The sequence below is a fragment of the Micropterus dolomieu genome, linkage group LG01, assembly GCF_021292245.1.
Source record: "Micropterus dolomieu isolate WLL.071019.BEF.003 ecotype Adirondacks linkage group LG01, ASM2129224v1, whole genome shotgun sequence".
Classification (NCBI taxonomy): domain Eukaryota; kingdom Metazoa; phylum Chordata; class Actinopteri; order Centrarchiformes; family Centrarchidae; genus Micropterus; species Micropterus dolomieu.
The window spans coordinates 50,156,284-50,182,402 of NC_060150.1; the positions used below are offsets into that span (position 1 = coordinate 50,156,284).

The window sequence follows — 26,119 nt, forward strand, 5'->3', positions numbered from 1 at the left end:
GAAGACATTGCTGGTAGTATTGTCTTCAGAGTTGTTAAACACCTCAGCGCACTGAAGGAAGCCATCTGACTGTGTGAGGGGCAAGATCGTTGATGTCTGCAGGCAGAGTAGGCCTAGAGCTCTCCTGTCTGACTGGTCCACCAATAGCAGAGAAGATGACCCCTTGAGACACAGCCCCTCCTCATTTGCATAATGAGGCAGAAATGCATACAGAAATTTAAAAAGGACAGGCAGAAATAAATACCATGGGTGAAAATAAATAAGGTAGAAAAATACAAAGGAAGAATAAAACAGACAAAAATATTAAAACACACACACATAAATAAATATATTAAAATAATTAGTAATAAATAAAGTTGAAGATTATAACGGAGAATAAATAAATAAGGTAATTATAACAAAGGTGAATAAGTAAAGGCACTAATTAAAATATATACATTTATGTCTCCTTGTATAATTTAATTACTACCAACATTTATTTACTTTATTTTTTGTGTATTTAATTGGATGCTTATTTATTGAGCATTTATTTATTTCTGTATTTATTTCTGACTAGGTCAGGATCGGTCCTCCATAGCGGGGTGGGAGAGTTATCAAGCACGTAAAGTTTGGTTCAGATGTGAGCATGTACACTGAAGTTACGACAACTTCCTGTGTCATGGCGAAGAGTTGATCTTTGACGCCACGCCACGGACACGCCCATTGATGAAAACTCGCAAATAGCACAACTTTTCATCTTCAATGCCTTTAGAAGGCACAGCACAAATTTGAAGTCGGTCGGACTAAATCCCTAGGAGGAGTTCGTTAAAGTACGAAGTGTGTAAATCATCCAAAATTTGACGTAAAATTCAAAATGGTCTACTTCCTGTTGATTTTAGGGCATCGCTCCAAGAGGCTTGTTTGTGCGTCTGGACAAGATACACGTACCACAGAAAATTCGTGCACGTAGGTGAAACGTGCGGCGGGGGCTGCTTCGTTAAAAGTCACTTCCTGTTGCCAGCAGTTGGCGCTATGACTGTGGGTGAATGTCGGCATGTAAATGTGTTCAGGGCGGGACTCTCATCCTACATGTACACTTTGGTCCAGATGTGAGCACATACACTGAAGTTACGACAACTTCCTGTGTCATGGCGAAGAGTTGATCTTTGACGCCACGCCACGGACACGCCCATTGACGAAAACTCGCAAATAGCACAACTTTTCATCGTCAATGCCTTTAGAAGGCACAGCAGAAGTTTGACGTCGTCTGACTAAATCCCTAGGAGGAGTTCGTTAAAGTACAAAGTGTGTAAATCATCCAAAAATGGCCATAAAATTCAAAATGGCCGACTTCCTGTTGACTTTAGGCTATGGGTTCTTGAGGCTTTTTTTTGCGTCTTGATATGATACATGTCCCCAGAAAATTTCGTACATGTAGGTTGAACGTGAACGAGGGGCTAATCTTTTCAAATTTTCTAGGTGGCGCTAGCGAGTCATTTTGCCACGCCCATGTGCGAAACTTGTAGAATACGAAATTTTTCACCGGTTCTGACATGTTTGCAAATTTTGGTGAGTTTTCGAGTATGTTTAGAAAAAAAAAAATAATCCGAGCAAATTCAATCGGGACTTCGCACCGTCGTGCTCGGGCCCTAAAAATGTTAAACTGAAATAAACTATAGTGGAGCAGTGCTGTGGATGAATTTGAGCTCAAGAGTCCGATACATAGGGGCCAACATACTAACATCCCGAATAAAGAGTACTAAATTGCGTGTACATTCTAAAAAGTACCTGTTATGGAGAATTTATTAAGAATTATTGCGTAGATGACAATAGAAGCAAACACAATGGAGGTTGCAGTATTTAAATAAGGGTGTTGCGTGTTTTAATGGTTTCCGCCATGGAGAGTCGGGAGGGAAAACAGAGCCACTGCGTAAAAACGGCTGTAGACAACGCAAAACAAAACTTGCAGCCACGAGGTACTAAACACTGAGACAGAAAACACTGACACGTAAAAAATAAGTTCCACTCAACAATCTAAGTTCAAGCATTTATTACACTTCAACACATGAAAGTACAACTGGCACTGCAGTTACTAAGTCATAAAAATTGCTATGCGAGTGTGAAAGTGCGTGAGTGCGTAGGTGCGGTCAACAGAGAGTGTTCGCTCCCAGGCTCACCCCCTCTCTCTATCAAAGCCCAAAAAACACAGGTGAACAGGTGCAAACAAATCGACCACTATAACTTCCGCACACAACCCTGGTGGACACGCCCACCACCTACAATCCGAGTGCAGTGAATAATATGAACGAGACCATAAACATAGAACACATGGGAGACTTACAGGTGGCTCCTACACTTGCTTTGTTTCATTCAGTGCGTCCTGAGTATGTGGAAATCGTCTGTTCCTGCCCATCCTGCCTGAGATTGCACTAAGTACTTGGGACAGCACCCCTGAAAAACTACTTTGGGAAACCCCAGCAGAAACAGCTACAGCATGCTGGAATGACCCAGACGCGAGGAAATGCCAGCAGATCATGCTTCATCCAGCCAGAGGAAACTATCACCGACCATCTGCACCGTGCCCGGTCGCTCCACGATCTCCTGTTCCTGTACGCCCCAACGCCCCATTTCTTCTTCAATACCTACAGTGGCTTGAGTCGCTATTACGACAGACGCGCTGTGAACAGCTGGCGATCGTTCAGCTGGCAACAATAACAGAAGCCATCTCTGCACAACAGTTTGCACTTTCCTTTCAAACGTATTAAATACAGAGGCTGTTGTACTCACATGAAATTGCGTTTAGGCTCGGTAGATTACATTGCGTGTAGTAAATAAATATATTTGCATGTTACGCCCCAAATTGCATATTCATTGAGGCAAAAGTACTAAATGAACAACAACAGGTGCTATCTTGCACTTTTGGAAGACGTCTTTCTGCATGCACACCGTTAGTAGATCAGCTTACGTGCCAATTTGCTGGTGATATCAAGTTTGCACACGTTTTTACTCACACAAACCTTTAATAAATCAGGCCCATAGTGTAGGAGCCATTACACAGTTTAATGTTTTGTCCCCCCCACTTTTCTCACTTTTCCAGACTTGGCTCATAGCCGAGGCAGTTTACTATGAGTGACTAGTCAATCAGTCTCCACATCAGACATAAATAAACGTTTTTAAAAAAATCATGTAGGCCTTTAGAACAAAAAGTGACACAATGCAGAGGTGGTGCTGAAAAGTTAAGGGAAAAAAACTAAAAACAAAATAGTTTGCTGGAGGCAGATGCAGCAAAGTGTCTCAAAATTGGGCTACAGACTTTTCTTTTGTGCTGCTGTTACTTATAGCCTACCTGAAGACAGCAGTGAGGATGCCTACATACTTATTTCGCGACATTTTCCATTCATACCTTCACATCTTAACCAGTCTGTAACTGCATTAGGCTTCATTAACCGAAATGAGATGTCAGCCAGGCTGTCTGCAGTTACGCAGATCAGTGCTGGTATCGGGTGCTTATCACAGTCACAGAAATGGGCAGATGCAAACATTTAGAAAATCAGCCAAAATTTCAGTTTACAGATATATTGTTCTACTAAAACAACTGAAATCCAGTGAGGGCGCACCACGGCACTGATGGATGATGGAAAGCAGCCTGTGTCACTCTTTAACACCGGAAGTAAATACATTCACTTTCCATTGAAGACGCATTTAACACTTATTTAGTCTTTGCTGAGCAAATGTAGACTTCACACTGTAACATCCAAGTCTGATGATCACTGGGTGGATTCTGATATATTAACAGTATTCTGTTGTTGAAAAGAGCATCCCTTTCTTTTGTTCTTTCACTTTGGTTACTATTTGTTTTATAGCGCTGTAAGAAGGGGAGTCCATAAACCGAATGTCACCGCTGAAAGTAATATTGGCTTTCGCTCAGTGGCTACCAACTCTTGTTTATTCAGGAAACAATCATTTCTGAGATGCACAGAGAGAGAATAAATGTGTGTGGTTAGAACAGTCCTGTTGAGATTTACGCACACTCATTTATTATTATTATTTATTTATTACCATTATTATTATTAATAATTTATTATTTTATTCATTTATTGATTGTTTTGCCACTTTTCCATACTGATAAACAGCAGATTAACCAATTTAAAATTAATGGTAAATAGTCTTCGGACCACTCAAAATATCACATTCACCCAGTCACACACATTCATACACTGAACCTACATGCTCAAACGGAAACTGACATTCACACACCAATGAAACAGCCATCCGGGGCAATTTGGGGTTCAGTATCTTGCCCAAGGACATGCAGCCTGGAGAAGCCAGGCAACCCGCTCTACCTCCTAAGCGACAAAGGTCCATTCATTCATTTAAACTTTTAGCTCAAAGCTTTACTTCCATTCTGTTCACTACTGCAGCAGGTAGAACGCTCTACCTGCTGCAGCTGCAATAGTGATCCGTTTGCTACAGGCCTGATGGCGCTGAACAGCCTCCTGCAGACGAACCTATGTCACAACAATCCCGCTTTAAGTTTAGAGGTGGAAAACGTCTGACAGCGCCACACGCACACATAAGACTTGGGTCAGTTACATTTGACTTGCTGCACTTCAGAACGCCAACAACCCAAGTTATAGAAACACGAATATGTAAAATATATCATGTAATAATTTCTTCATCTTTCATCCAGCCAGTGCATTACGCTGGTGGCGTAATGCCTGTGCGACACGCGCCTCACTGCTGCAGATGAAATGACACATTGTTCAAACTCACAGCTCAAAATGCGCTCATGGTAGTTATGGAGACACCATCTACTACATTTACCAATAATTACATCCACTAACTTCAGACTCAAACCGAAAGAACTAACATGATGGAACAATATCCCGCTGGCTCCTTCCCTTCTTCTACACGTAGGACCAGAACCTTAGCAGTGTTCTCCCTCCCACTCTTCCCTTTCTCATTCAAGGAGATATGGTGAGTGATGTGTTATCATGTTACCTGGCCTTTTGCACAAAGAGCTCTTCAAAGCGAATGTTTAGCTGGATTGGATCGCTTAGCTCCTGCTGTCACTCCCTACCCACATATGGGAAACACCTACAGCCCAACAGATACAGGACTTTGAGGCAGATTTGGCCAATGTCATTTTCTTTAATAACGTATCACTATATGTTAGAACTGCACCACTGTCTGGTGGACGAACTATAGGATGGAGACACTGTGTCAAAACGTAATTTGTCTACAGACATACACTCAATACAACACAACATATCCCTTTCTCTAAGTTCATCATGTAACAGTTAATCAAAATCACATTTCACTTTAACACCACTAGTCATATCTTCAGCTTACATTCTCCTTTTTCTGTAACATGATACATACACGCACAGGGGGCCCACTGGGTCCTCACAGGACACCATGTAAATACAAACCACAGCTTCAAAATGAAAAGTTAAACCCACAGACACCTTGCCAGGTGCTGGACTTTGTGGGAAATTATTTTCTCTCATATTACACCAGGTTTTATCTTTGTTAGTGCGCACAGCACCCATTTCTTGTATATGACATTATCATGGTTGCTGAATTAACATAACCAATGAAACCAGTATTGCTAGTGAAAAACTAAAGACCCATGTGGCCAATCCAAACTTACCAGCCTTTTGCTGTATCGAGGCTTGGATTCATCCATTTCCACTGGAAAGCCGAGCTTTGTCCAACCAAATGCAGGTATATAACGGCGCACAGTTTAAAGCCATTTGAGAAGCACCGGCAGCTGGAACATTACCGTGGCACCCCTTGGCTCCACAGCTGGACGGCGCGTGTTAACAACGGGAGCTTTACCTGTCAGCTAACTTAGATTAAATTCAACAAAAAAAAAAGTGAGTAACATACGAGTCTCCGGGCTAACGTTAGCTAAGTTAACTGAGATTTCGATGATATTTGTTGTCTTTGAAGAAACAGTTAACATTATCTCCCTGACTTCACACCGGTTTGGTGAACTAACGTAGGCTAGAAATGGGAAGCTTAATGTGGAACCCAATTCATTTAAAAAGAGGCTACTAGTACATACAACATAAAACTATGATTATCGTGAAATCAATAATGTCTCAATACTCGAGCTTTGTTCACTGCATTCACCATACCAAATCAGGTCCAGTTAGCCTTAATGTTAGCGTTTTGAAGGAGTCCTGCTAGTACCGACAGAAAACTCACATGACCTAAAGTCATATTAAAGCAACAACATTCTAATACACTGCAATAATAGGACGTACATGGCTGAATCTGTTACTAATACTTATATGTTCTAAAGTTAATGCGGTCTCCCAACAGCCGCCATTTTCCGTCCCATCACAAAACATCGTCATATCCCGCCCACAAACGCAGACTGGACCAATCGCTGAGATGGCGACGAAGCATTCATTGGACCATAGCACTGCCATTCACGTGAAAGATTTGTAAACTGCGATTGGACAAGAATAACCAATAGACATATTATGAAGCTGGCAAGCCACCAATAACAGAACAATTCGAAACCGACCTTATGTTTCATTGGTTAATATCCCAAACTATCATTAACTAGTGGGCAACACGCAATCAGTCAAGAGATGTGGCCAGTCACGCGATGATACAACCACTAACCACCACCCCATTAACCAATTCAACTAGTCATCTCACACGGAACCCGAAATAACGCAAAAATAACGCGTTTCCAATGCTTACCCCCATGTTCACACAGGTCCGTCCACAACCTAACGCTGACAGTAATCCGAGATCTGTGACGTCCTCTGTGTCTTGTTTCCCCTTCCAACGGCTCGCATCGGAGGGACACGTTTTGTAGCCTCCACCTCAACAAGGAAGTGCTTGCAGGTCATTAATGGAAGCGTACGCTGTGCAAACTACTGTGGATTGGCTAGAAAATGTTGCATGGCTCTTGTGATTGGTGGCAGTGGCTTGTCTATCAAAACACGTGCAGCTGGAATACGGCGAGCGAGAGGAACGTGCCAAACTGTGACGTGCAAAACGGATGAAACAAAATGTAAATAATCCCTTATAAGCAAAAGAAATAACAGTTTGATTTTATTTTCTTCAACATGGCGACACAACTACAAAAGACGTATGATCACTACAATGACGTTCCTTATAAATTGCTACAAAGTAACTGACCTTATAATGTAAACAGGAAAGGAAGAGCACAAAATCACACAACATTATATCAAAGTGTTAAACAAGCTAATAATAATTCAGGTGACTGAGCCATGGTTGACCATTAGTCTTGCCTAATTTCCAACCTGCCACCTTGAATCCACACTTAAGACCCAGGATTTAGTTTTATTTATTATAAGATTACACGATTAAAGCTGGGTCAGGTAAGAGAGAGATAGATAGTATTCCTTCAGACTTCCCTCCAAAGCTACTCTCCCAAAACATTATGTTCATGTGCAGTCCACACTGATGAAATGACTGGCCGTGCTTATTACAGTCTGCGACAGCCACTGGATTTTTTCATTTTTGTGTCAGAGCATTTGATTTGTTGATTGCTGTCAGAATGTAACGCGAATTTCAGACATAAATGCTTCTGAAACAAATTGCCTACCCTAGCTTTAAGGTTATTACGATTTTTTAAAGTTTACATTTAGCCTTCTGGAAAGCTGGCTAAGAAAGTGCTGTAATATGGACAGTGGACACCCTGCATCGAATAAAATAACATATTTACAGCGCAAATGAACAAACCAGATTACAAGTGGAAAGTTCCAGTTACGTAGATGTCCGAAGTATATTATTGTTGGGACATACATTTTATCCAAGATAGATTGTGATGTCTGAAGAAAGGTTTGACATCAATTTGTTGACCAATTTTAGTTTGGCTAAAACTGCAAACAATAAAATCCAAATATGGATCAAGAGTAGGCTGACACTGCAAGAGTGGGCTGCAGTGACGCTGTCAGTGATCACTGTAGCTGATGGCATTTGTGGATCTAGAGCAAAGAGGAAGGATGCAAATGTCCAAGACCAACCAAAGTCAAACCATGGCATGAAACAAGAACAACCTCTTTGGAAATACAACTGTAGTCCTTTAAAAAAGAAGGGGGAAAACATATACATATGAAAAATGAAAGCCATCTTTGAAATAAATACACAAACAACAAAGACCCAAAGCAGTAAAAGACCCCCAAGGCAGTGTCAGTAATTAAATAAAGGAGGGCTGTTTATTTCCTTTTCTATTCTAACACCTTCAGAACTGACTTCTATTCTTAGGTCATACATCATTTACTATCAGTCATCTTTTAATCAGTTCAACATCAAAAATTTGTAGATGTGATTTCTTTAAGGAAAGTCATTTTCTTCCTTCATTAAATTGAAATATGAAAGTTTGCATAAAGACCCACTATGGAGTCCTAGCAGGAAGAGCCAATTGCAGTCGATAGCGTAAGTATCGGCACAGTAGTATGGTTTCCACATCCAAACACAAATTGTACAAAAACACAGATAGTTGTACAAAGAATAACAACTGCTGAGTCGATACTTAGGATACTGACTGCACAGCTATGCATCATGATGATGGGCAGTGTGGTATTCATGCAGTCACACTACAGGATGATCTGCCTGAGCCCCTTTCACTTTTACTTCAATCAAATGTTTACAGCCACTGCTATGCTATGTATTCTTATTCATTTATAAATCATTTTCAGTTGTTTCTTGGCTATGACAACATTCCCATCGCATTGGTTCTTTACAGTTTCAATGTATTTGTAAAGGCAGATCCTGACAACTCACCAGTGTCTTTCAGTTATTTGAATCATCTGAGGCAGCAGTTTATGGGGCAGTACAACTCTTGAAGCTCCCTTAAGAAATTATTCAGGTCTGACAGCTATGTAAAGAATCTTTCCTTTCAGTAAGCTACACATGGTCTACCAATGAACACATTTTTTTTTCATATGTAAAAAGTGGACAGGCTAGCTGCCAGATTGACACCATATTTGCTGTGGTTATTTCTGGCTCCTAGACTATGAATTGTAAATATTTTGGTGAGCCTTTGTATTGGACTGTATTGAAAGTGTCTCTAATATTCTAATATTTGGTTTAAATCTTCCTCTGTTTAACCCTAATATCATGTGGTTCTCCATGACTTCCACAGCTGTCCATGAATGCTGGTGGAAATCTGTGTGCAGCAGACCTTTCAGAACAGGAGGGTAGATATTCTTCAAATCTCCATTTGGATATAACTTTAACTATCCAGACTATGCATTGGAGCTGCATTTAAATGCCGATCACCCTGAGGAGGTTAAGAAAGTTCTTCAGAAATAACCGAGAATGAATGCAATTGCATACAGCCTTTGTTTCTATTTGGGTTAGTTGAAATGACAGTAAACTGAGCACAGGCTCTATTTGGTGACCATCTAAGAGCAGTTCTGCACTGCCTCATCCTGACCTGTGTGGACTCAGCTGGTGGGAGGCCTCATTCAGGTTTTCTATTTAATGAAGCTGTAGAGAAATGAACCAAGGATCAAGACCAAAATCACACAGCAGCAGAAGATCATCATTTGTTTCTGGAGAAGAGGAGGGAAAAGGATACAGAGACAGAAAGTTATTACCTTCCCCTACAGAGCTAAGATCACTAAAGACATATCTACGATGGTGCACAATCAAACTTCAAATTTCACAGCCAACACTAAGTTTGAACTAGGATTTAACCAGCGCTCAGGGAATATTCTGTATGGTGTTATTTATGTCACTCAAGACTTTCCGCTGGATGGAAACATGTGAGAGGAGATCACCAGTGCTTGGTCTATTCTGAAGGAGAAGGCAGACTGGAAATTGGCATGTGATTTCAGAAATACAACTGCACTGAACTACAAGAGAGTATCCTCTTCTTTAAAATCATATCATATCTAATATAACATTTCTGATGGAAATACTTGCACAATATTATTATTTAATTCCACACATCCACAATGATTATGCTTGCAACTCCTGGCTTGACCATGCATGGTTCAAATTACAGGGGGAGGGGGAGGTCTGACCCCCCAGCCCCCCATTAAGGCTTGGACGCCTCTAAAAGAGGCAAAATCAACAGTTCAGGGGGTGTTTCTTATTCGTAATTGTAAATATTACAATAAACAATCTTGAAATACGATTTCAGACACTCTTAAAATGAAGCATACCATTTCCTAACCTTGATGTTAGTTGAACGTCTTGTCTGCCAGCATCACTCAAAGCTGCTCAGTGCATCACACAACAAGCTAATGGAGACACTGTAGGTAATACACTTACCTTTTCTACTTTCAGAGTTTCATAATAAGATTGTGTCAAGTGTCTATGGATGTTAGCTAGTTTCTAACTTTTGCCCTAAGTTAAGGTTAGCTAACTATTGTTAGCTAAAGTTGGCTTGGCACTTAAATGTCATATTTTATCTAATTGTTAGCTAACACTGGTGCTTAGGCATAAGCATTGAAATTGAGGATTAGTTTTGGGAGAGAAACATTTTGACATCAATATAGACTTTATTTTTTCATTTTAAGTCTTTTGTGAGTCTTTTTAGAATAACCATGGCATTTGCTTTCACTCTGAAATTTGGGAGTTTAACCTGGCTAAGTAACTGAAAATCGAAATTAAAATCCAGATGTTTTCTGATGTTTTGAAATAATCAGAATTAGGAATTAGAGATGATAATGCAGCCTGGATTTTATGATAGTGTCTTTGATTCTGGTTCAGCATTGTGTGGGTCTGTATTTGAGCGGAAATGACGGTCTGCTGTTGTGTGCGGTTCTGACTTGCTGGCAGTTTTGCTCTAGAATACTTGGTGACCACTGACTACAAAAGTTGTTGCATGATATGGGGCACCTATTAATTGGTGTAATTAATTAGATTTATCATCATCTACTGACTGCAGACATTACATTACACAAACAAGCCTATTGTAAACATTAAATTAGAAAAATGTAGTTTACTGAAATACGCGCGTACGCTGTACTGGGTTTTTCTTGTACCCCCCAGTTGTGAATGTATAATTGGTCACTCTGTGACCTTGGGTTTGTGGTAGTCATTGGTTAAATGGAACTAACTGCAGTGCATGATTCAGGAAATGCAGTTGTGTTAGTTATGAAAAGAGCGAGCAGAGGAAACAGAGGACTGCACATAACAATTACTGGTCATTTCGTCCGTGTTAGTGCAGAAACAGGGCTCAACATACCCTGCGCGCCTCCTGCTGATATTTGGCTGCCTTTTTGGTGTCGGCTACCGCCCTCTCTACGAAGCCCACTGACTGGTCCATGTTGCTCTCAATTCTGTCAATCATGCCACCCTAGAGGACGGAAGAGAATGCAAAAGACAGACAGATAACATAACGGGTGGCACCCATATGTTTGTGATATTGACCTAATACATTTCAGCAACAAGGAAGTGCTCCAACTCCTTTGTTTTGTCTTTTAACTTCCTGTGTTCACAGGAAGTTTGAATGTGTTGTGTAGGTGGACAAATGCTGCTTGTGATCACCTTTACCTACATTTTATCAAATATCTGAGCAAATTAATAATCTAAGGACTGATAGACCAGTTCTCCTGCACAGCTCTGGGTTCGGCTACTGTTGGACAGGACATTTGGAAAGCCCATACTTTTGGAATTTCAAAACTGCAAATTGTGTGTCGTTGTTGTGTATGTGTACCTGGTTCTCAACCAGCATAGCGATATCGACAAACATGTCATGGAGCTCTTTGATGCTGCTTTCCAGCCTCATGATGTCCTTGTGTCGAGCCTCAATCTCATTCAGGGCCTGCTGGTTGATCTTAGAGTCCATGATCTGGGGAGGGAGGGGTGTGTGGTGAAAAGAAGGACACAAACAGAGACAGACAAAATGAGCAAGAGAATAAGAATGCCTTAAAAAAACTATGAGAAGCAGATTATCAGAGAACAATGTACGCAAACAGGCAGAAAGTAAGTGTTGAGAAAAACTGTAACAACAATTTGGGCCACATTTCACAAATTTATGGCAAAGTCAGCACTGGCCAATCAAGGTATGAGCCTAATGTGGCCCACATTTGACTTTGCATTTGTGGCCCTAATATGATAAAACAGATATGGGTCAGACGAAGGTCAGGCACAATTACTACTGGTTACAGTTTTTCTCGATTGCTTAAACACATTTCTTGAAATTATGCCTCTTTTTCTCGAATCTCTTAACACAAATCCACAACTTCTCACCCAATTCCCCAAACATCCTATTTTCAGGTCAAAATGAAGCTCTCCACTCAAAACCATTCAATCTTGCTGAAAAACCAAACTTTGCCCACAAGCACTGAAAAATACACACTACAACACAGTCTGACACACTGGTGAGATCAATTCAAATAATACTACAAAAACTAGTTATTAGTAATGTTGCTTGTGGTTCTCCCCCTCAGAAACCTTTTCACATGATGAACACAAAAGAAATAACAAATGTAAACATTTGCAGACATGTTTTATTCCTTAGTGTGCTGTACAGTTCAACACACCAAACAAGTAATTATTCTGCCCCAGCATCCCGTCTTTGGTCTGGGACAGACCAGAGATTGTTATTCTCCACTTCCTCCTCTCCCTACTCCTCCTCCCTCTACCTCTTCCACCTTCTTCTCCACCTCCTCCTTCCTCCTTCATCCGCCTTCCTCCTGCTCTGCCTCCTCCGCCTCCTCGTACTCCTCATCTTACTCCTATTCCATCTCCTACTCCAACTCCTACTGTTCCTCTTCCTTCACCTCTTGCTCCTCTCCATACTGCTCTTCCTCCTCCTCCTCTCTGGTGTCCTCTACCTCTTCCTTCAGATTTATCTGGATCCATTGTTCCAAAACTGAATGAACTGACTCTGGCCCACATTTGCTACGTCACATGTGGGCCACCTTAGGGTTCTATCCATTTTGTCAGGGCCACAAGAAGGCAAGGAGTGCCATCATTGCCTGAAGTGGCCAACAATCATATGTTGTTTGGGTTTGGTCTATAAATTGTCAGAAAACTGTCAGAAATGTCCATCACAATTTCTGAGAGTCAAGGGTGATGTCTTGTTTTATCTGTCCAACAGTCCTAAAGCCAAAGTTATTCAGTTTACTTTCATGTAAGACAAGGAAAAGAAGGTCTGGTTTTGTTATTCTTACCCTGTGCATGTATTTACATATAGAGATCTACACACTGTAAGTCTTACCCCAGCAGTGAAGACAGCTGAGTTACCTCCCTCCAGCATCTCTTCCAGTTCCTCATCAGTTGTTGTTTTCCCCGCTGTGAACCGAAAGGACGGTTATACAAATATTTCGAATCAATAATGGCTGACAGGCCTGGTTAAATACAGAATGTATATAGGAAGGTAATCAGAAAATCAGGGAGTAGTAACACATACAGCCATACAGTATTGCTGTGGCATGTGGAAAGTAGTGATAAAATCAAAATGTGTTCATGTAACTCGGCGCCACAAAATGTGTCCATATCAAGTTTTTACTGTGTCATATCATCATTTTGTCTGATTGCAGCTAGAACTCACTGATCTCCAGCTGTCGGGCAATTCGTCCTTTGCTCTTATCTCTGAAGTCAACTTGAGCCTCGTTGTATTTTGTCATCACCTCAACAAACTTCTTGGCCAGGATAGCATGCTGGGGGAAATTAAATGCCCTGGTAAATGACTTTAAAAAGTGAGCAAATGTTTAATGGCAGTCAAATGAAACCCATCATAATGTGGACAGGAGTTTCCCCTGAATGTCATTTAAAAACATTGTTGAACATTTTTTTGAGCTTACAGTGGGCTAATACAATGCTTCTAGTTTTGCTTTAAGGAGTCGGAGGGACAATGTTGTGCACTGGCATTCCAAACAATTGTAAGTGTTTCCCTTCATATTTGTATTCTTGTCAAGGTGTAAGAGCCTCTGCAACAATACTGAAACCATCACGGATCCTAAAACTCTCCACTGAAACAATGATAATCAATTAATCATTTGTTCTTTTGTGTAATTCACAAAGAAAATTATTACCAGTGAAGATTAAATCTTCACATGGACAACATCTTTGCACTGATGCGTGGGATCAGTCAGATTGGTTTGGATCAAAGGGGGACCTCCTGGCCGAACCGGACCCAGCTGTTTTACTCTGTTTCCCTAAAAATGATTGATCTTATAAAAGAATCATTACGTCAGCTGCCCATGGTGCTGAAAATCCACAGATGAACAGATGGATGAATATGTACACTGTCAGTCAGAGCTTCCAGTCCCAGTTCCATTAAATATATCTCCAAGGAGGGTCAAAAAAAGGACTTGGGCTGGACTAGGTTAAAGATACTTGAAGATGTTCTGCCTGGCAGGGAGTCCTAGCTATTTAATCTCTGTGTGTGTGTCGTTATCAAGGTGATGGATAGCGCTGGTTCGTTAGTGCTCCTGGCTGCTGCAAGTACAGTCATTATGGTCCTCACAATTCAATTCAGTTCAATTTTATTTATATAGTGCCAAATCACAACAACAGTTATCTCACAGCGCTTTTCATTTAGGGGCGGCTGTGGCTCTGGAGGTAGAGCAGGTTCAATCCCGGCTCTCCCAGGCTGCATGTCGAAGTGTCCTTGGGCCAGATACTGAACCCCGAATTGCCCCTGGCGGCTGTTCCGCCAGTGTATGAATGTGTGTGAATGTTAGATTCTGTTTGAGCACTTAGGCTCAGTGAATGAATGTGTGTGAATGGTGAATGCAGATGTAGTGTAAAAGCGCTTTGAGTTTTCGAAAAGACTAAAAAGGCGCTATACAAGTACGGAGCATTTACATTCATAAAAGAGCAGGTCTAGACCGTACTCTGTGATGTTATTTACAGAAACCCAACAGTTCCCACCAAGAGCAAGCACTAGGCGACAGAGGCAAGGAAAAACTTCCTTTAAGAGGCAGAAACCTCGAGCAGAACCATGACTCAGGGTGGGCGGCCATCTGCCTCGACCGGTTGGGGTGAAGGAGAGAGACTGTCATTGTTGTTTTAGGTTCTTTTGAAGAAAAAGCCTCCAGCTCCAGTTCTGCACACTGGAAGCTCGATCAAGTAAACCTCCATTAATGTTGTTATTTAATATGGTCTGACCTGCGATTTGCGTATCCTGAGGTCAGCTGAGGCCCTCTCATCTGTGTTTGACTCAAGCTGGCGCTCAATACCTGATGTGCACACACACACACACACACACACACACAAGAAAGGGAAAAACCAATACTGTGAGCCTTTCCACAGATAATGAAAATGAGATGGCTATAATTATAGTCAAGTACATATGTAGTTATTTTGTTAGCATTAAAGTGTCACTTCACAAAATGATTTTCCCACTTAAAAGTTCCCATTTTTTTCAACTGCTAACATGTATCGCTCAGAACTGAAGCCACTTTTTCAAAACTATTTATACAGTCTGCATTACCAACATGCATCTCAGCCAAACAGTTAATCGCACATCCTAAAGTCACTCAAACCAACCAAACAATTCATACAAGTCTCACAATAAACTCGTTCAACCAAAACACTGGCAACAATTTTCACTCAGCATCCATTTTGAAGCTTCTGATTGGTGTGTTATCAATTTTGACTGTTTGTGTTTCCACCTGGGGTGCGTTTCCCAAAAACTACGGCGGTAACGAAGTTGGTAACTTACATGGTACGAACCATCGTTAAGCGACGCGGGTGTTCCTCGAAACCATAGTTCCGACGAACGTTCGCACCAACTGTCGTTAAATTGCATAGTTGGAACTACAGCTCCTGACCTGTGGTTAGAAGCTCAGTGACTACATCACAGATAGCAGAAAATGCAGTGTTAGGAGATGGATGTAATTTGTATTAAGCCGGGAATGTTAGATAATCCTGCTGTGCAAACATATTTAAGGTGAAGATATTTTAAAATGTACTTGTAGAAGTACTTTTAAATGTATTTGTTGGGTAGGGTTGCATTATTTCATTTTTATATCACAGTGGATTTAAATCCACGTCTCTCACACCAAAGGCATGTGTCTTATCCACTGCACCATGTAGAGATTAGGAATATGGGTATTCTTTTTGGAAACTGGAGTTATGGTTTTGAAATTGAATAGCCTGGTTATAGTGTTTAAGCAATGGAGAAGAACTGTAATCTCACCTCCAAAACTCGCTCAAACCACCAAACATTAAGTCCATGTCTCAAAATAAACTCATTCAACCAAACACTGGCAACAATTCTCATTCGGAAAGCATACATTATCACTCATAACACATGGACCTAAAAAACACACACAAAAAAAACAATAGGGAGAGTTACATGAATGATGAACTTTTATCTTTGAAGTTTAAATGATTTTTCATATAAATTAGTATTTCATTCCGGACTAAAAATAACATATTTCACTTTATTGACTGTACTAACGTATATGTAACAAGAATTAATCAGAAACGCAGAAATTTGCTTCAGTTTCCTTCATTTTTTCTTTATAACTGTATATAGTAATTTACTTACTGAAAAAAACTAATCAGAAATTTCAGTGCTGCAATACAGTTTTTCTGATTTGTACTGAGACACAATGAACACAATCTGTAACTCATGGTGGCTGTGGCTCAGGAGGTAGAGTGGGTTGGCGGTTAATCGGAAGGTGGGTGGTTCAAGCCCTGGCTCCCCCTGGTTGCGTGTCAAAGTGTACTTGGGCAACTGAATTGCCCCTGTGTGTGTGTGAATGTTAGGTTTTGTTTGAAAAACATGAATGTGTATGTAAAAGCGCTTTGAGTGGTCGAAAAGACTAGAAAGGCGCTATACAAATACAGAGCATTTACATTTATTTGAAAAATGCGCGACAAATACACGCATATATGTGCAGGTGGTGAAAAAGTAATGAGGAAAGAATTCAGGGATTTTGGAGAAAGTGGTCATGGAATGAATTTTGTGTGAAAGATAGAGTTGATTTATCACTAATTCACTTTAATAAAGACATGCTTTTCTTGTCATCACCATGGAAGCATGGCGGTGCAATATCATAAATTTCAAACACTTTAACTCAAAGATCAGAAAAAGAAACGTTCTTAGTCCCACTCCATCTTTGTCACAGACCTTTAAAATCTTCCATCCAATGTTTAGACCCACTGTATCCTGTTTTGGTTTGTTCTTTTTCTCATTTGGCATTTGGCTTTATTTTGACAGTACAGTAGAAAGAGACATGAAAAGCAGAGCAAGGGAAATGACATGCAGCGAAGGGCCCCAGGCCAGACTCGAGCCAGGGCTTGACACGTGGTGCAAGTGAGATACTGGGGCATCATTGGACAAAAAAACAAACAAAAACATAAGCAAGCTTAAAAAGAAAGTAAAAGTAACCAATACTGACCCTTAAGTTTGTTTCTTGCGTTGTTGGCTGACTTCTTGATCTCATTGGTGAGGGCTTCAACGTCATCTTGTGTTTCTGAAAGAGAGAGTGAGAGAAGAAGGAGAGAACCAACAGAAAGAAAAAGACTTTTTAGAAATATTTAATATATACAGAAGTGTGACATGGATAAGAAATATGTTTTTAAATATCATCAACTCAGAAGTTTCATCAAAGGGAGTCAAAATAGTCTTACAATTAAACCAGAGGACATCCAATTTTGAAAAAAATGATGTCTAGGACAGTTTAAGTAAAGGAGCTATATCAGAGCTGTATGAATTATTAATGGCCAATTCACCAGAAAATTCAGTCAATGAAAATGGAGTAAGGACCTGGTGAGCGATATGTACGAAAGCTCACTCTCAAACAGCCAACACAAGATTTAGATTGCTACAGTATAAATGGACAATGACAACATATATCACACCAGCTAAATTAAATAAATGTAATAGTGGCATTCCCAATTTATGTATAAAATGTATGAAAGAAAAAGGGACACTGTTTCACTGTGTATGGCAATGCAGTAAGGTCAAAGCTTTTTGGGAAGAAAAACTATAGTATTATATATATACTATATATAGTATATACTATACTATATATAGTATATATATGTATTTGTATGTTAGGACTTTACACCAAAAATCACAAGTACATCAAAAGTGAACGGATAATGATAGAGATGTGTCTCTTGCACGTTAAAAAATCGATTGCATTATTCTGGAAAAAGACCGAAGTACCATGTATTAAATTTTGGGTTCGGCAAATGTTGATAACCTTTCCTCTGGAAAAAATAACATATATAAATAGAGGGAAGCCGGACTTTTTTCATAAGGTTTGGGGGCCATTTAATATGTTCGTGAAAGGCATAGGGCTAACGGAGGAAGGGAAGGGTTGAGTACTGACTAATGCAAGTCTCATAATATGACTAGTGACAGTTCAACCTATACATTATACAATTTGCTATATCATTTTTGGAAGGTATGTTAAGGAAGATGTTTGTCTTAGAGATGGTTGTTGTTCTGTAATTTTATTTATTTACTTCTTTTTTTTTTACTTTTAACATATGTTTGCTGTCCCAGCTTTTTTCTGAATAGAATCTTTGTTTTATAAACTGCAGTGTAGAGACAGGAGGTTGTATACCTTAGTAATTTGGAAGGATATACATATGTGTTTCATCTTGGAAAATGTTAATAAAGATATTGTTTAAAAAAAGAGAAATATATAATATATGTGTGTGTGTTTGTGTCAGACACAGTTACTCTGGTCAGGTGTGGGGGCCGACAAGATGATCGAGTACAGTTTCTTTATCTCTGTGACGCTCTCATCAATCTTGTCAATGTTGGTCCGGATATCTTCAATCTGGAAGACACGCACACACAGATCAATCAGCAAGAAATACATTTCTTTCTTAAATGTGAGGAATCAACAGACAAACACAAAAACCTGAGCAAAGAAATCATCCATAAAAGCATCGTTGTCCACGGGAACCTCAATGTCGTCGCCTCCGGCATCACTCTTCTGTCAAACACACAAACAAACAAATTCAAATACTAAAACGAATAACTAAGTTTTTGTTGTTGACAGTTTTTGCAGTCCCATTGAAAATGATCCAAAATAATAATAATACACTTGATTTATAGAGCACACACACAGTGCTTCACAGAGACGATGAGTTCATTGAAAGAAAGCTACACATGTCTCCAGTTCATCTGGCTCTGCGCATGCCACTGTCAGTGTGACCAACTGCAGGTTAGATCATGGCGTACCCTGCCCTCCTTAAGTGAGGGCCCTGCACACTCAGTCCCTTTTGTCCCCCCAGGCCTACGCTCTGTATAGGCCTCCCTCTTTTGAAATATTTATATGTGCAGTTTTCATATCTGTTGTAATATGCTATTGTTTGGTGATATAAATGTGGAATGGTAGCAAGCTGTCATTAAAAACTTTCAACTTAGGCAGACTGAGCCACAGTGCCTCCACACATTTGGGTACAGCAGTCTGCTAGTAGTAAATGCATATTACAGCCAAGTAGCAGGTACAATAGGGCCTGTGCTAGCAACATTTGCTCCACGGGTAAATATCACTAACAGAATTCTGCCTACCTCCTTCAGCTGCGCCAGTCGGTCCTTCATCTTCACAAGTTTGTGGTCCAAATAAAGAATTGAATAAATAAATAAAGATAGATAAAAAAAAGACAACCTCCCAGGTCTTAGACAACAATGCTTTCTCTAGCCTACAACAGCTATTAAAATGGCCTCCAAATTAGCACAGTTGGAATGATTAACTCCTTTAATTAATCCAGGAGATTTGACTGGAAGAGAAATTTCAGAGCCAGAGAAAGAGCTGCAGACACGGGGATGAGTTAGTGAGGAAAAAGTCAAAAGTCTACATGAACAGAAAGTATGTGTTGTTTGGATGTCTCTCTCTGAGGCAATATCTGCGGTCAACCTAACCTGAGGTCCCACTAAGCCTCTATCCTCTAAGAACGGATTAGGACAGCAGTCAGGACGATAAACCTCTCACCCCCTCACCCCTCCCACTTCCAGTGTAAAACACTGAACATGGCCTTTAGGTTTTACTATTAGTCTATAACAAATGGACAATGAGTAACCCAATATATTTCTCGCTGTTTTTGTATTTAAGTAAAGCAATTTAAATGGGGATGGCTTTAACATGTTAAAGCCATATATTTATACACAGTATACTTAATAGTATTTCCAGCATACTACAAAATCCACTGTAAAGGTATTCACCATGTTGTGCAATAGAAACAAAACAGGCATGTGAAAAGATGTAATCAGTAAATGTCTGAGTTGAAATTTCAGCAAAAATAATTATTATGCCATTAATAGAGTGAAGTGCAGGAACAGCAGTAGGGTAAACTTGTGTTCTCTCCTCTCCAAGTCTGATGCAGATCACACTTAGCCTAATGTGCAGCTGCAGTGAATCTCTGTCTGTCTGTCCTGCTAACCAGCTGAGCAGCGCAGTCTGTCGTGTCTTGGTTTCTTGCCAGACTGAACAAGGTTGAGTGAAATACAACTCTTTATTACGTTTGATAAACGCAGACGAGCCACGGTGTTTATAGACTGCAGCACGGAAAGATGACATGTTGCGTGTGAAAATGCGTTCATATGCGCGTCCAAGAAATTAAACTCACGCATTCGAGCAAGAAACATCTGTGGGACCAGTGAGGGCACTCCTCCATCATTTTAAAACAAGACAGTGAAGTTTATTTACAACTCTGGACTAATGCAAGATGTGAAGCAGTGGATTCACATTGACTATGAAAATGCTGATTAGCTGGACAGACTGAGCAATATGGATGCACATCTAAGTAAATAATAAGCATCACATATTCAGCCCAGTCATTTTATAAATAGGATATTTGAAAATGTATTGAAGGAAACCTGGAGGAGCCAGTTTGAATGGGCCTGATGCAGCTGATAACATTAATATAGAAAATATCTCCAGGGGCTGTGCTAGAATGTCGTGTAAATTATATTCCTGGTGAGTGATTAAGCAAATAATTGAGTAAAAACCAACCATTGTCTTTGAAGTATTTATTAATAAAAGAGAATAAACAGAGACGTACTACAACTCATATACAGCTGGTCCACAGACCTGCCGCCTAGGATAGCTTTGGGCGTGTGGCCCCGAGCAAAGGGATGCATCATTATTTACACAGTCTAGGTTTCTATGTTTTGGGGAACAGAGATCCTCTCCCAGCCTCGAATGAACATTCAAGGAGAGGAGAGGAACAACAAGAGAGGAAAACACTAAAGAATCTCACTGCTCTGACCTGAACAGTAAATGTGGACAGACTAAAATAAGGAGTATAGAAGAAGGAAAGGTTAAGAATAAAAATATATTTATAAGATATAACAATAATAGAAAAAGAACATACATAAAAGATTAAATGTAAGAGGAAACAATTTTTTCCCATAACAATAGAGTAGATGAGGGATCGTCAGCCAGTACAAGCACAGCTGATCCACAGCTTATCTACATCCAGCCTTAGCCAGTACCAGCACAGACCCAGTCCAGACGTCTTTGGCAGGTCCCACACGGGGCAGCCTCAGCCAGTACGAGCACAGCCACAGAAATACAGCCAGCATCAGATCCGAGTAGCTCAGACCCTAAAGGAACAGTTGCTGCTCCACCAAATGACCCAGCAGATTGCTCCCCAAGTCTTATCAGACTTCATGAGGTCTGAGTTAGTGTGCAGAGGTCTGTTCAAACCAGCACTGGATTTTTCTAGAAGAGGTTTCCATTCTTCTTACAGATTGTAGTGAGAGCATTGTGGTGTCAGGTGTGACTGACTGAAGCCTACCTTGGTCTGGTTGGGACTGTGAGCTGCACTTTATGAGAGGTGCTGAAGTTAACATGTGGGGTTTTTGGTGAGATTGTGAATTGAGAAGTGTTTCAGTTAGTTTTGGCTTCCCCCAGATTTAAGGTCTTTTCACACGGGAAGCGACACTCTGCCTGCGTAGTCGCCTGAGAAGGCCCCGCAGGGTCGCTCTGCTCTTCTCATGTGAACAGACACGAAGACAAGCGCTCCGCGGGTAAACGGAGCTCTTTAGATAGTAACCACACCAACGGCTTCATATGCTACTGTATTCCTTCATAGCCTAGATTAAAGTATAACTAGCCTAACGTTAGTTAGGCTATATTATATATATATAATATATATATATATATATATATATATATTAGCTATATTATATATATTATTCAAGTTCATATAGCTGATAAATCTAGTCCTGCAAATGCCCTCCTGTTAATGTCCTGAATGTAAATGCAAATGCTCCGTACTTGTAGAGCGCCTTTCTAGTCTTTTCGACCACTCAAAGCGCTTTTACACTACATCTGCATTCACCAGTCATACACATTCATACACTGAGCCTAAGTGCTCAAACGGAAACTAACATTCACACACGTTCATACACTGGCGGAACAGCCGCCAGGGGCAAATCGGGGTTCAGTATCTTGCCCAAGGACACTTCGACACGCAACCAGGGGGAGCCAGGGGATTGAACCTCCGACCTTCCGATTAAGGGCCAACCCGCTCTACCTCCTGAGCCACAGCCGCCCCAATAGTCCTGATAACTGTTCGGTGAACAGTGATTTCAGGGAAGTCACAGACGGCGAGGATCAGTCTCTCATCCATTATCTGTTTGTGCTGCGCGTCGCATAGAGAAAGTTCAAGTCAATTCAACTTTGACAGGTGGGCGTGTGCGTGAGATGAGCACAACCGCGACAGTTTCACGGGAACACGCCCACTTAATTGAGAACTTCTTCCACCACTGGTTATGTCTGAGGTTGTCTCCACTATGTTTTGATTGGAGAGCTTCATTTTGACCTGATAACAGGACATTTAGGTGAGAAGTTTTGGATTTTTGTTTAGAGTTTTGAGATAAGAGGGATAATTTCAAGAAATTTGTCTAAGCAATCGGAAAAAACTGTTGTTATTTACACTGGGGACACTGGGGACATGTCCCCACCACTTTTTGAAAGCACTTGCTAAAAGTTTTCAGAAAATTAGCTCACAACAAGAAATGTTAAATAAATAAAATTCTATGAGAAAGGTTTACTTGCACAATAGGAAAACATGAAATGCAATGTAAAGATAGACGAAACAGATCTGCCTTGTCCAAAAAAAAGTAATTTGGGCTAAAAAAACCAAGCTGCTGATTATTGCATTATATTCAATAATATTTTTATATTCTGAATTGTCACCAGCCACATGACTTTTGTTTCCCTTCATATAAATAAAGACATTTCCACCATAAATTGGTGCAGAATATGTCTCTAGAATGCAGGATTTTGAGCATTAAGTTTAATGCTCAAAATCTTGTGGGAGAGGGCCCCCAGACCCCCACATCAAATAGCCTATTTCATCAATGAATATTTCTTCTAAATAGTATTGGACTATCTTATTGTTCATCTCATTCCAATATTGTGTATTATCATGTCTCGTGGACAAAGTGTTTCGTCACTTTTTCGAAGTGCATATTATGGGTTAGAGGTGTTATAAGAGGAAGTGTTGAGCTTCTTAAAGTTAGAGAGGGACGACCCTGCTCTGATGGCATGTGGTAGCTTGTTCCACCATCGTGGTGTCACAGATGAGAACAGGGACTGGGATTGCTTTGTGTGAAGGGATGGCAGAGCCAGGCGGCATTCGTTGGAGGAGTGCAATTCAATTCAATTCAATTCCATTTTATTTATATATAGCGCCAAATCACAACAACAGTCATCTCACAGCGCTTTTCATAAAAGAGCAGGTCTAGACCATACTCTATGATTCTATTTACAGAAGCCCAACAGTTCCCACCAAGAGCAAGCACTAGGCGACAGAGGCAAGGAAAAACTTCCTTTTAAGAGGCAGAAACCTCGAGCAGAACCATGGCTCAGGGTGGGCGGCCATCTGCCTCGACCGGTTGGGGTGAGAGAGAAAGAGAGAGAGAGAGAGAGAGAGGGCAGGAGAGGAACAGAGAGAAAAAGAGAGGGATGGAAGGAGAGAGACAGGGGAGGGAGGCAGCCTACACAATATACACACAGAGGTACAGACAGTAAAGGTGATGTTGCTTTAGACTAAATGAAAAAATGGTACAGATATTTATAGTAGTGTTAATGATAACAATCGTAATGTTAATGATTATAATAACAATAATAACAATAGGACTAGCAACAATAGTCGTTGCAGCAGAGGGTGTCGAGCAGGAACACGGGGGCAGCAGGTGACCCGCAGCCACAGATCCAGACTCCACAGCTCCAGAGCCAGAAAACCTGCAGTGCATATTGATGGGTTTCCCATTTACAAACAGTGTAGGATGCATGTTCCACAGGGTGATAGAGAAGTCCCTCTCAAAATGTTATTACCATTTATACATGGACATTGTCAGTATGTCAAAATAAAATAACTTTCTGAAAACCAGCATCTAAAATACTTTATACAGGTTAATTTGTATGTGGCAAACTTTGATAGACATCTGTTAGCTCTGGCTAGCTTACATGACACACATTTAAAGATCTAACACAGATTACTCTAATTACATCATAGTGCTGTGATTTATCACACATTCACACTGACATTCTTAAATGTATATTGCAGTCTGACACAATCAAGAATTTTTTAGACCTGTCTCTATGTGATATGCAATAATGCAATCATTGTCACGCAGTCTAAAAGCTTCTATAATCCCCCCCCTCCCCACAAAGTTGAATGGGTTAAAGACAGCACAACCTTTACATTTGTTCTCCATATGAATGAACAATGGTAATATTTTAAATACTGCCAAGTTGCTATGGTATAGGTGAACAATGTCATTGAATGTTTTTCAATGACCACACAACTTGTCATGGATACTCCCTGTAAACTGACATGTAGACAATTAAGTGCACAAGTCTTTAATCATGCAGCAAACAGTCGCACTTCTCTTGATTTTGTGTCACTCAGTTATATTGTTTGTATTTTGCTAAATTATGTAGTATTTCCTGTATAAGCTCATGGCTTCTTGGCCTCTCCCATGACATCTATTTGAGGAGCCGGGGGATTGAACCACCAACCTTCCGATTAACAGCCAACCCGCTCTATCTCCTGAGCCACTGCTGCCCCATCACTCACACATTCATATGTTGTTACACTCATATTCAGATAATATCACTCGCACATTCACATATTTGCTATCATGCACATCCAGTCAATTTATACATTTGTTATCATATTTAATATATGCAAGTGTGATAGGCTGATAGGCAGGCTTTTGGCCTAGTAATGCCACAATCAGTTAAAACCCCTCAGGGAAGCTCCACCGTCTGTCTCTCCAGAAGCAGGCACACACCTGTGGCTCTTAAGAGGTGATTTACAGGGAACACTCAAGATCTCTCTGTAGGCACTGAGTGTTTCTCAAAACCAAGAATGTAAAGAACAGACTTGTGTTCTTCTGAACTTGCAATGTCACAAGCACACAAAACGCTGCTGACGGTTTGAGACGATGTGTTCTTGCTGGTATTGCGCAATACCCCAAGCACAGAGGCCGCCTGCAAATACTGTGACCACAACTCTACTGGCTACTTCACTTCAATTCAATTTTATTTATATAGCACCAAATCAAAACAACAGTTATCTCACAGCGCTTTTCATAAAAGAGCAGGTCTAGACCGTACTCTCTGATATTTACAGAAGCCCAACAGTTCCCACCAAGAGCAAGCACTAGGCGACAGAGGCAAGGAAAAACTTCCTTTAAGAGGCAGAAACCTCGAGCAGAACCATGGCTCAGGGTGGGCGGCCATCTGCCTCGACCGGTTGGGGTGAGAGAGAAAGAGAGAGGGATGTAAGGAGAGAGAGAGGGGAGGGAGGCAGCCTACACAATATACACACAGAGGTACAGACAGCGAAGGTAATGTTGCTATAAACTAAATGAAAATGGTACAGATATTTATAATAGTGTTAATGGTAACCATCGTAATGTTAATGATTATAATAACAATAAGACTAGCAACAATAGTCGTTGCAGCAGAGGGTGTCGAGCAGGAACACGGGGGCAGCAGGTGACCCGCAGCCACAGATCCAGACTCCACAGCTCCAGAGCCAGAAACACCTGCAGGAAGTGATAGGAGGAGAGAGGAGAGGGACGAGAAAGCACAAGACTACCAGAAAGGGGAGAAGTTGTGTTAGTAACATGCAATAATGGGATGAGGTTGCATACAGAGGGAGAGAAAGTAGAGGAGAGAGGAGCTCAGTGCATCATGGGAAATCCCCCGGCAGTCTAGGCCTATAGCAGCATAACTAAGGGATG

At 40.7% G+C, this 26,119-nt stretch overlaps 3 protein-coding genes across 8 annotated transcripts in view; 1 reads left to right on the plus strand and 2 right to left on the minus strand.

Moving 5' to 3' along the window:
• Window positions 1-6,858, minus strand: part of kdm2aa (lysine (K)-specific demethylase 2Aa) — a 36,664-nt gene extending 29,806 nt beyond the window's left edge. Inside the window, exon 1 of one of the 3 annotated variants that reach the window (XM_046045767.1) lies at window positions 6,700-6,858. In XM_046045767.1, the coding sequence (XP_045901723.1) occupies window positions 6,700-6,705 (6 nt within the window). In that variant the 5' untranslated portion in view covers window positions 6,706-6,858. Of the gene's footprint in view, window positions 1-5,632; window positions 6,310-6,699 lie in introns of those variants that run through there. The other 2 variants (XM_046045761.1, XM_046045754.1) reach the window with 2 other exon arrangements.
• Window positions 6,859-8,038: 1,180 nt separating this feature from the next.
• Window positions 8,039-19,453, minus strand: zgc:165520 (uncharacterized protein LOC571872 homolog). 4 transcript variants are annotated; one of them, XM_046045798.1, is made up of 11 exons: window positions 19,424-19,453; window positions 18,768-18,842; window positions 18,584-18,683; window positions 17,289-17,363; window positions 15,046-15,116; window positions 13,484-13,592; window positions 13,151-13,224; window positions 11,642-11,776; window positions 11,171-11,281; window positions 9,410-9,527; window positions 8,039-9,253 (listed from the first exon to the last, which is right to left on the minus strand). In XM_046045798.1, exons 1-10 carry the CDS (start codon window positions 19,451-19,453, stop codon window positions 9,450-9,452), a joined length of 858 nt encoding a protein of 285 aa, XP_045901754.1. In that variant the 3' UTR covers window positions 8,039-9,253; window positions 9,410-9,449. The 4 variants fall into 4 exon arrangements, with proteins under 4 accessions (XP_045901754.1, XP_045901746.1, XP_045901763.1 ...); XM_046045790.1 differs by lacking the exon at window positions 8,039-9,253 and having other exon boundaries at window positions 9,297-9,527; XM_046045807.1 differs by lacking the exons at window positions 8,039-9,253; window positions 17,289-17,363; window positions 18,584-18,683; window positions 18,768-18,842; window positions 19,424-19,453 and adding an exon at window positions 15,602-15,627 and having other exon boundaries at window positions 9,298-9,527.
• A 1,824-nt stretch (window positions 19,454-21,277) lies between these two features.
• The window catches only part of LOC123986060, a 17,086-nt gene continuing 12,244 nt past the window's right edge, over window positions 21,278-26,119 (plus strand). Inside the window, exon 1 of the mRNA XM_046074164.1 lies at window positions 21,278-21,548. Coding sequence (XP_045930120.1) covers window positions 21,278-21,548 — 271 coding nt within the window. The remainder of the gene's footprint in view (window positions 21,549-26,119) is intronic.

Excerpts from the sequence above, each read along its gene's own strand:
- zgc:165520 (XM_046045798.1), bottom strand. The coding sequence starts at position 19,453 with ATGAAGGACCGACTGGCGCAGCTGAAGGAG. Across the intron at positions 18,843-19,423 it reads GACTGGCGCAGCTGAAGGAG|AAGAGTGATGCCGGAGGCGA; the intron begins GTAGGCAGAATT and ends TGTGTTTGACAG. Across the intron at positions 18,684-18,767 it reads TGGATGATTTCTTTGCTCAG|ATTGAAGATATCCGGACCAA; the intron begins GTTTTTGTGTTT and ends CGTGTCTTCCAG.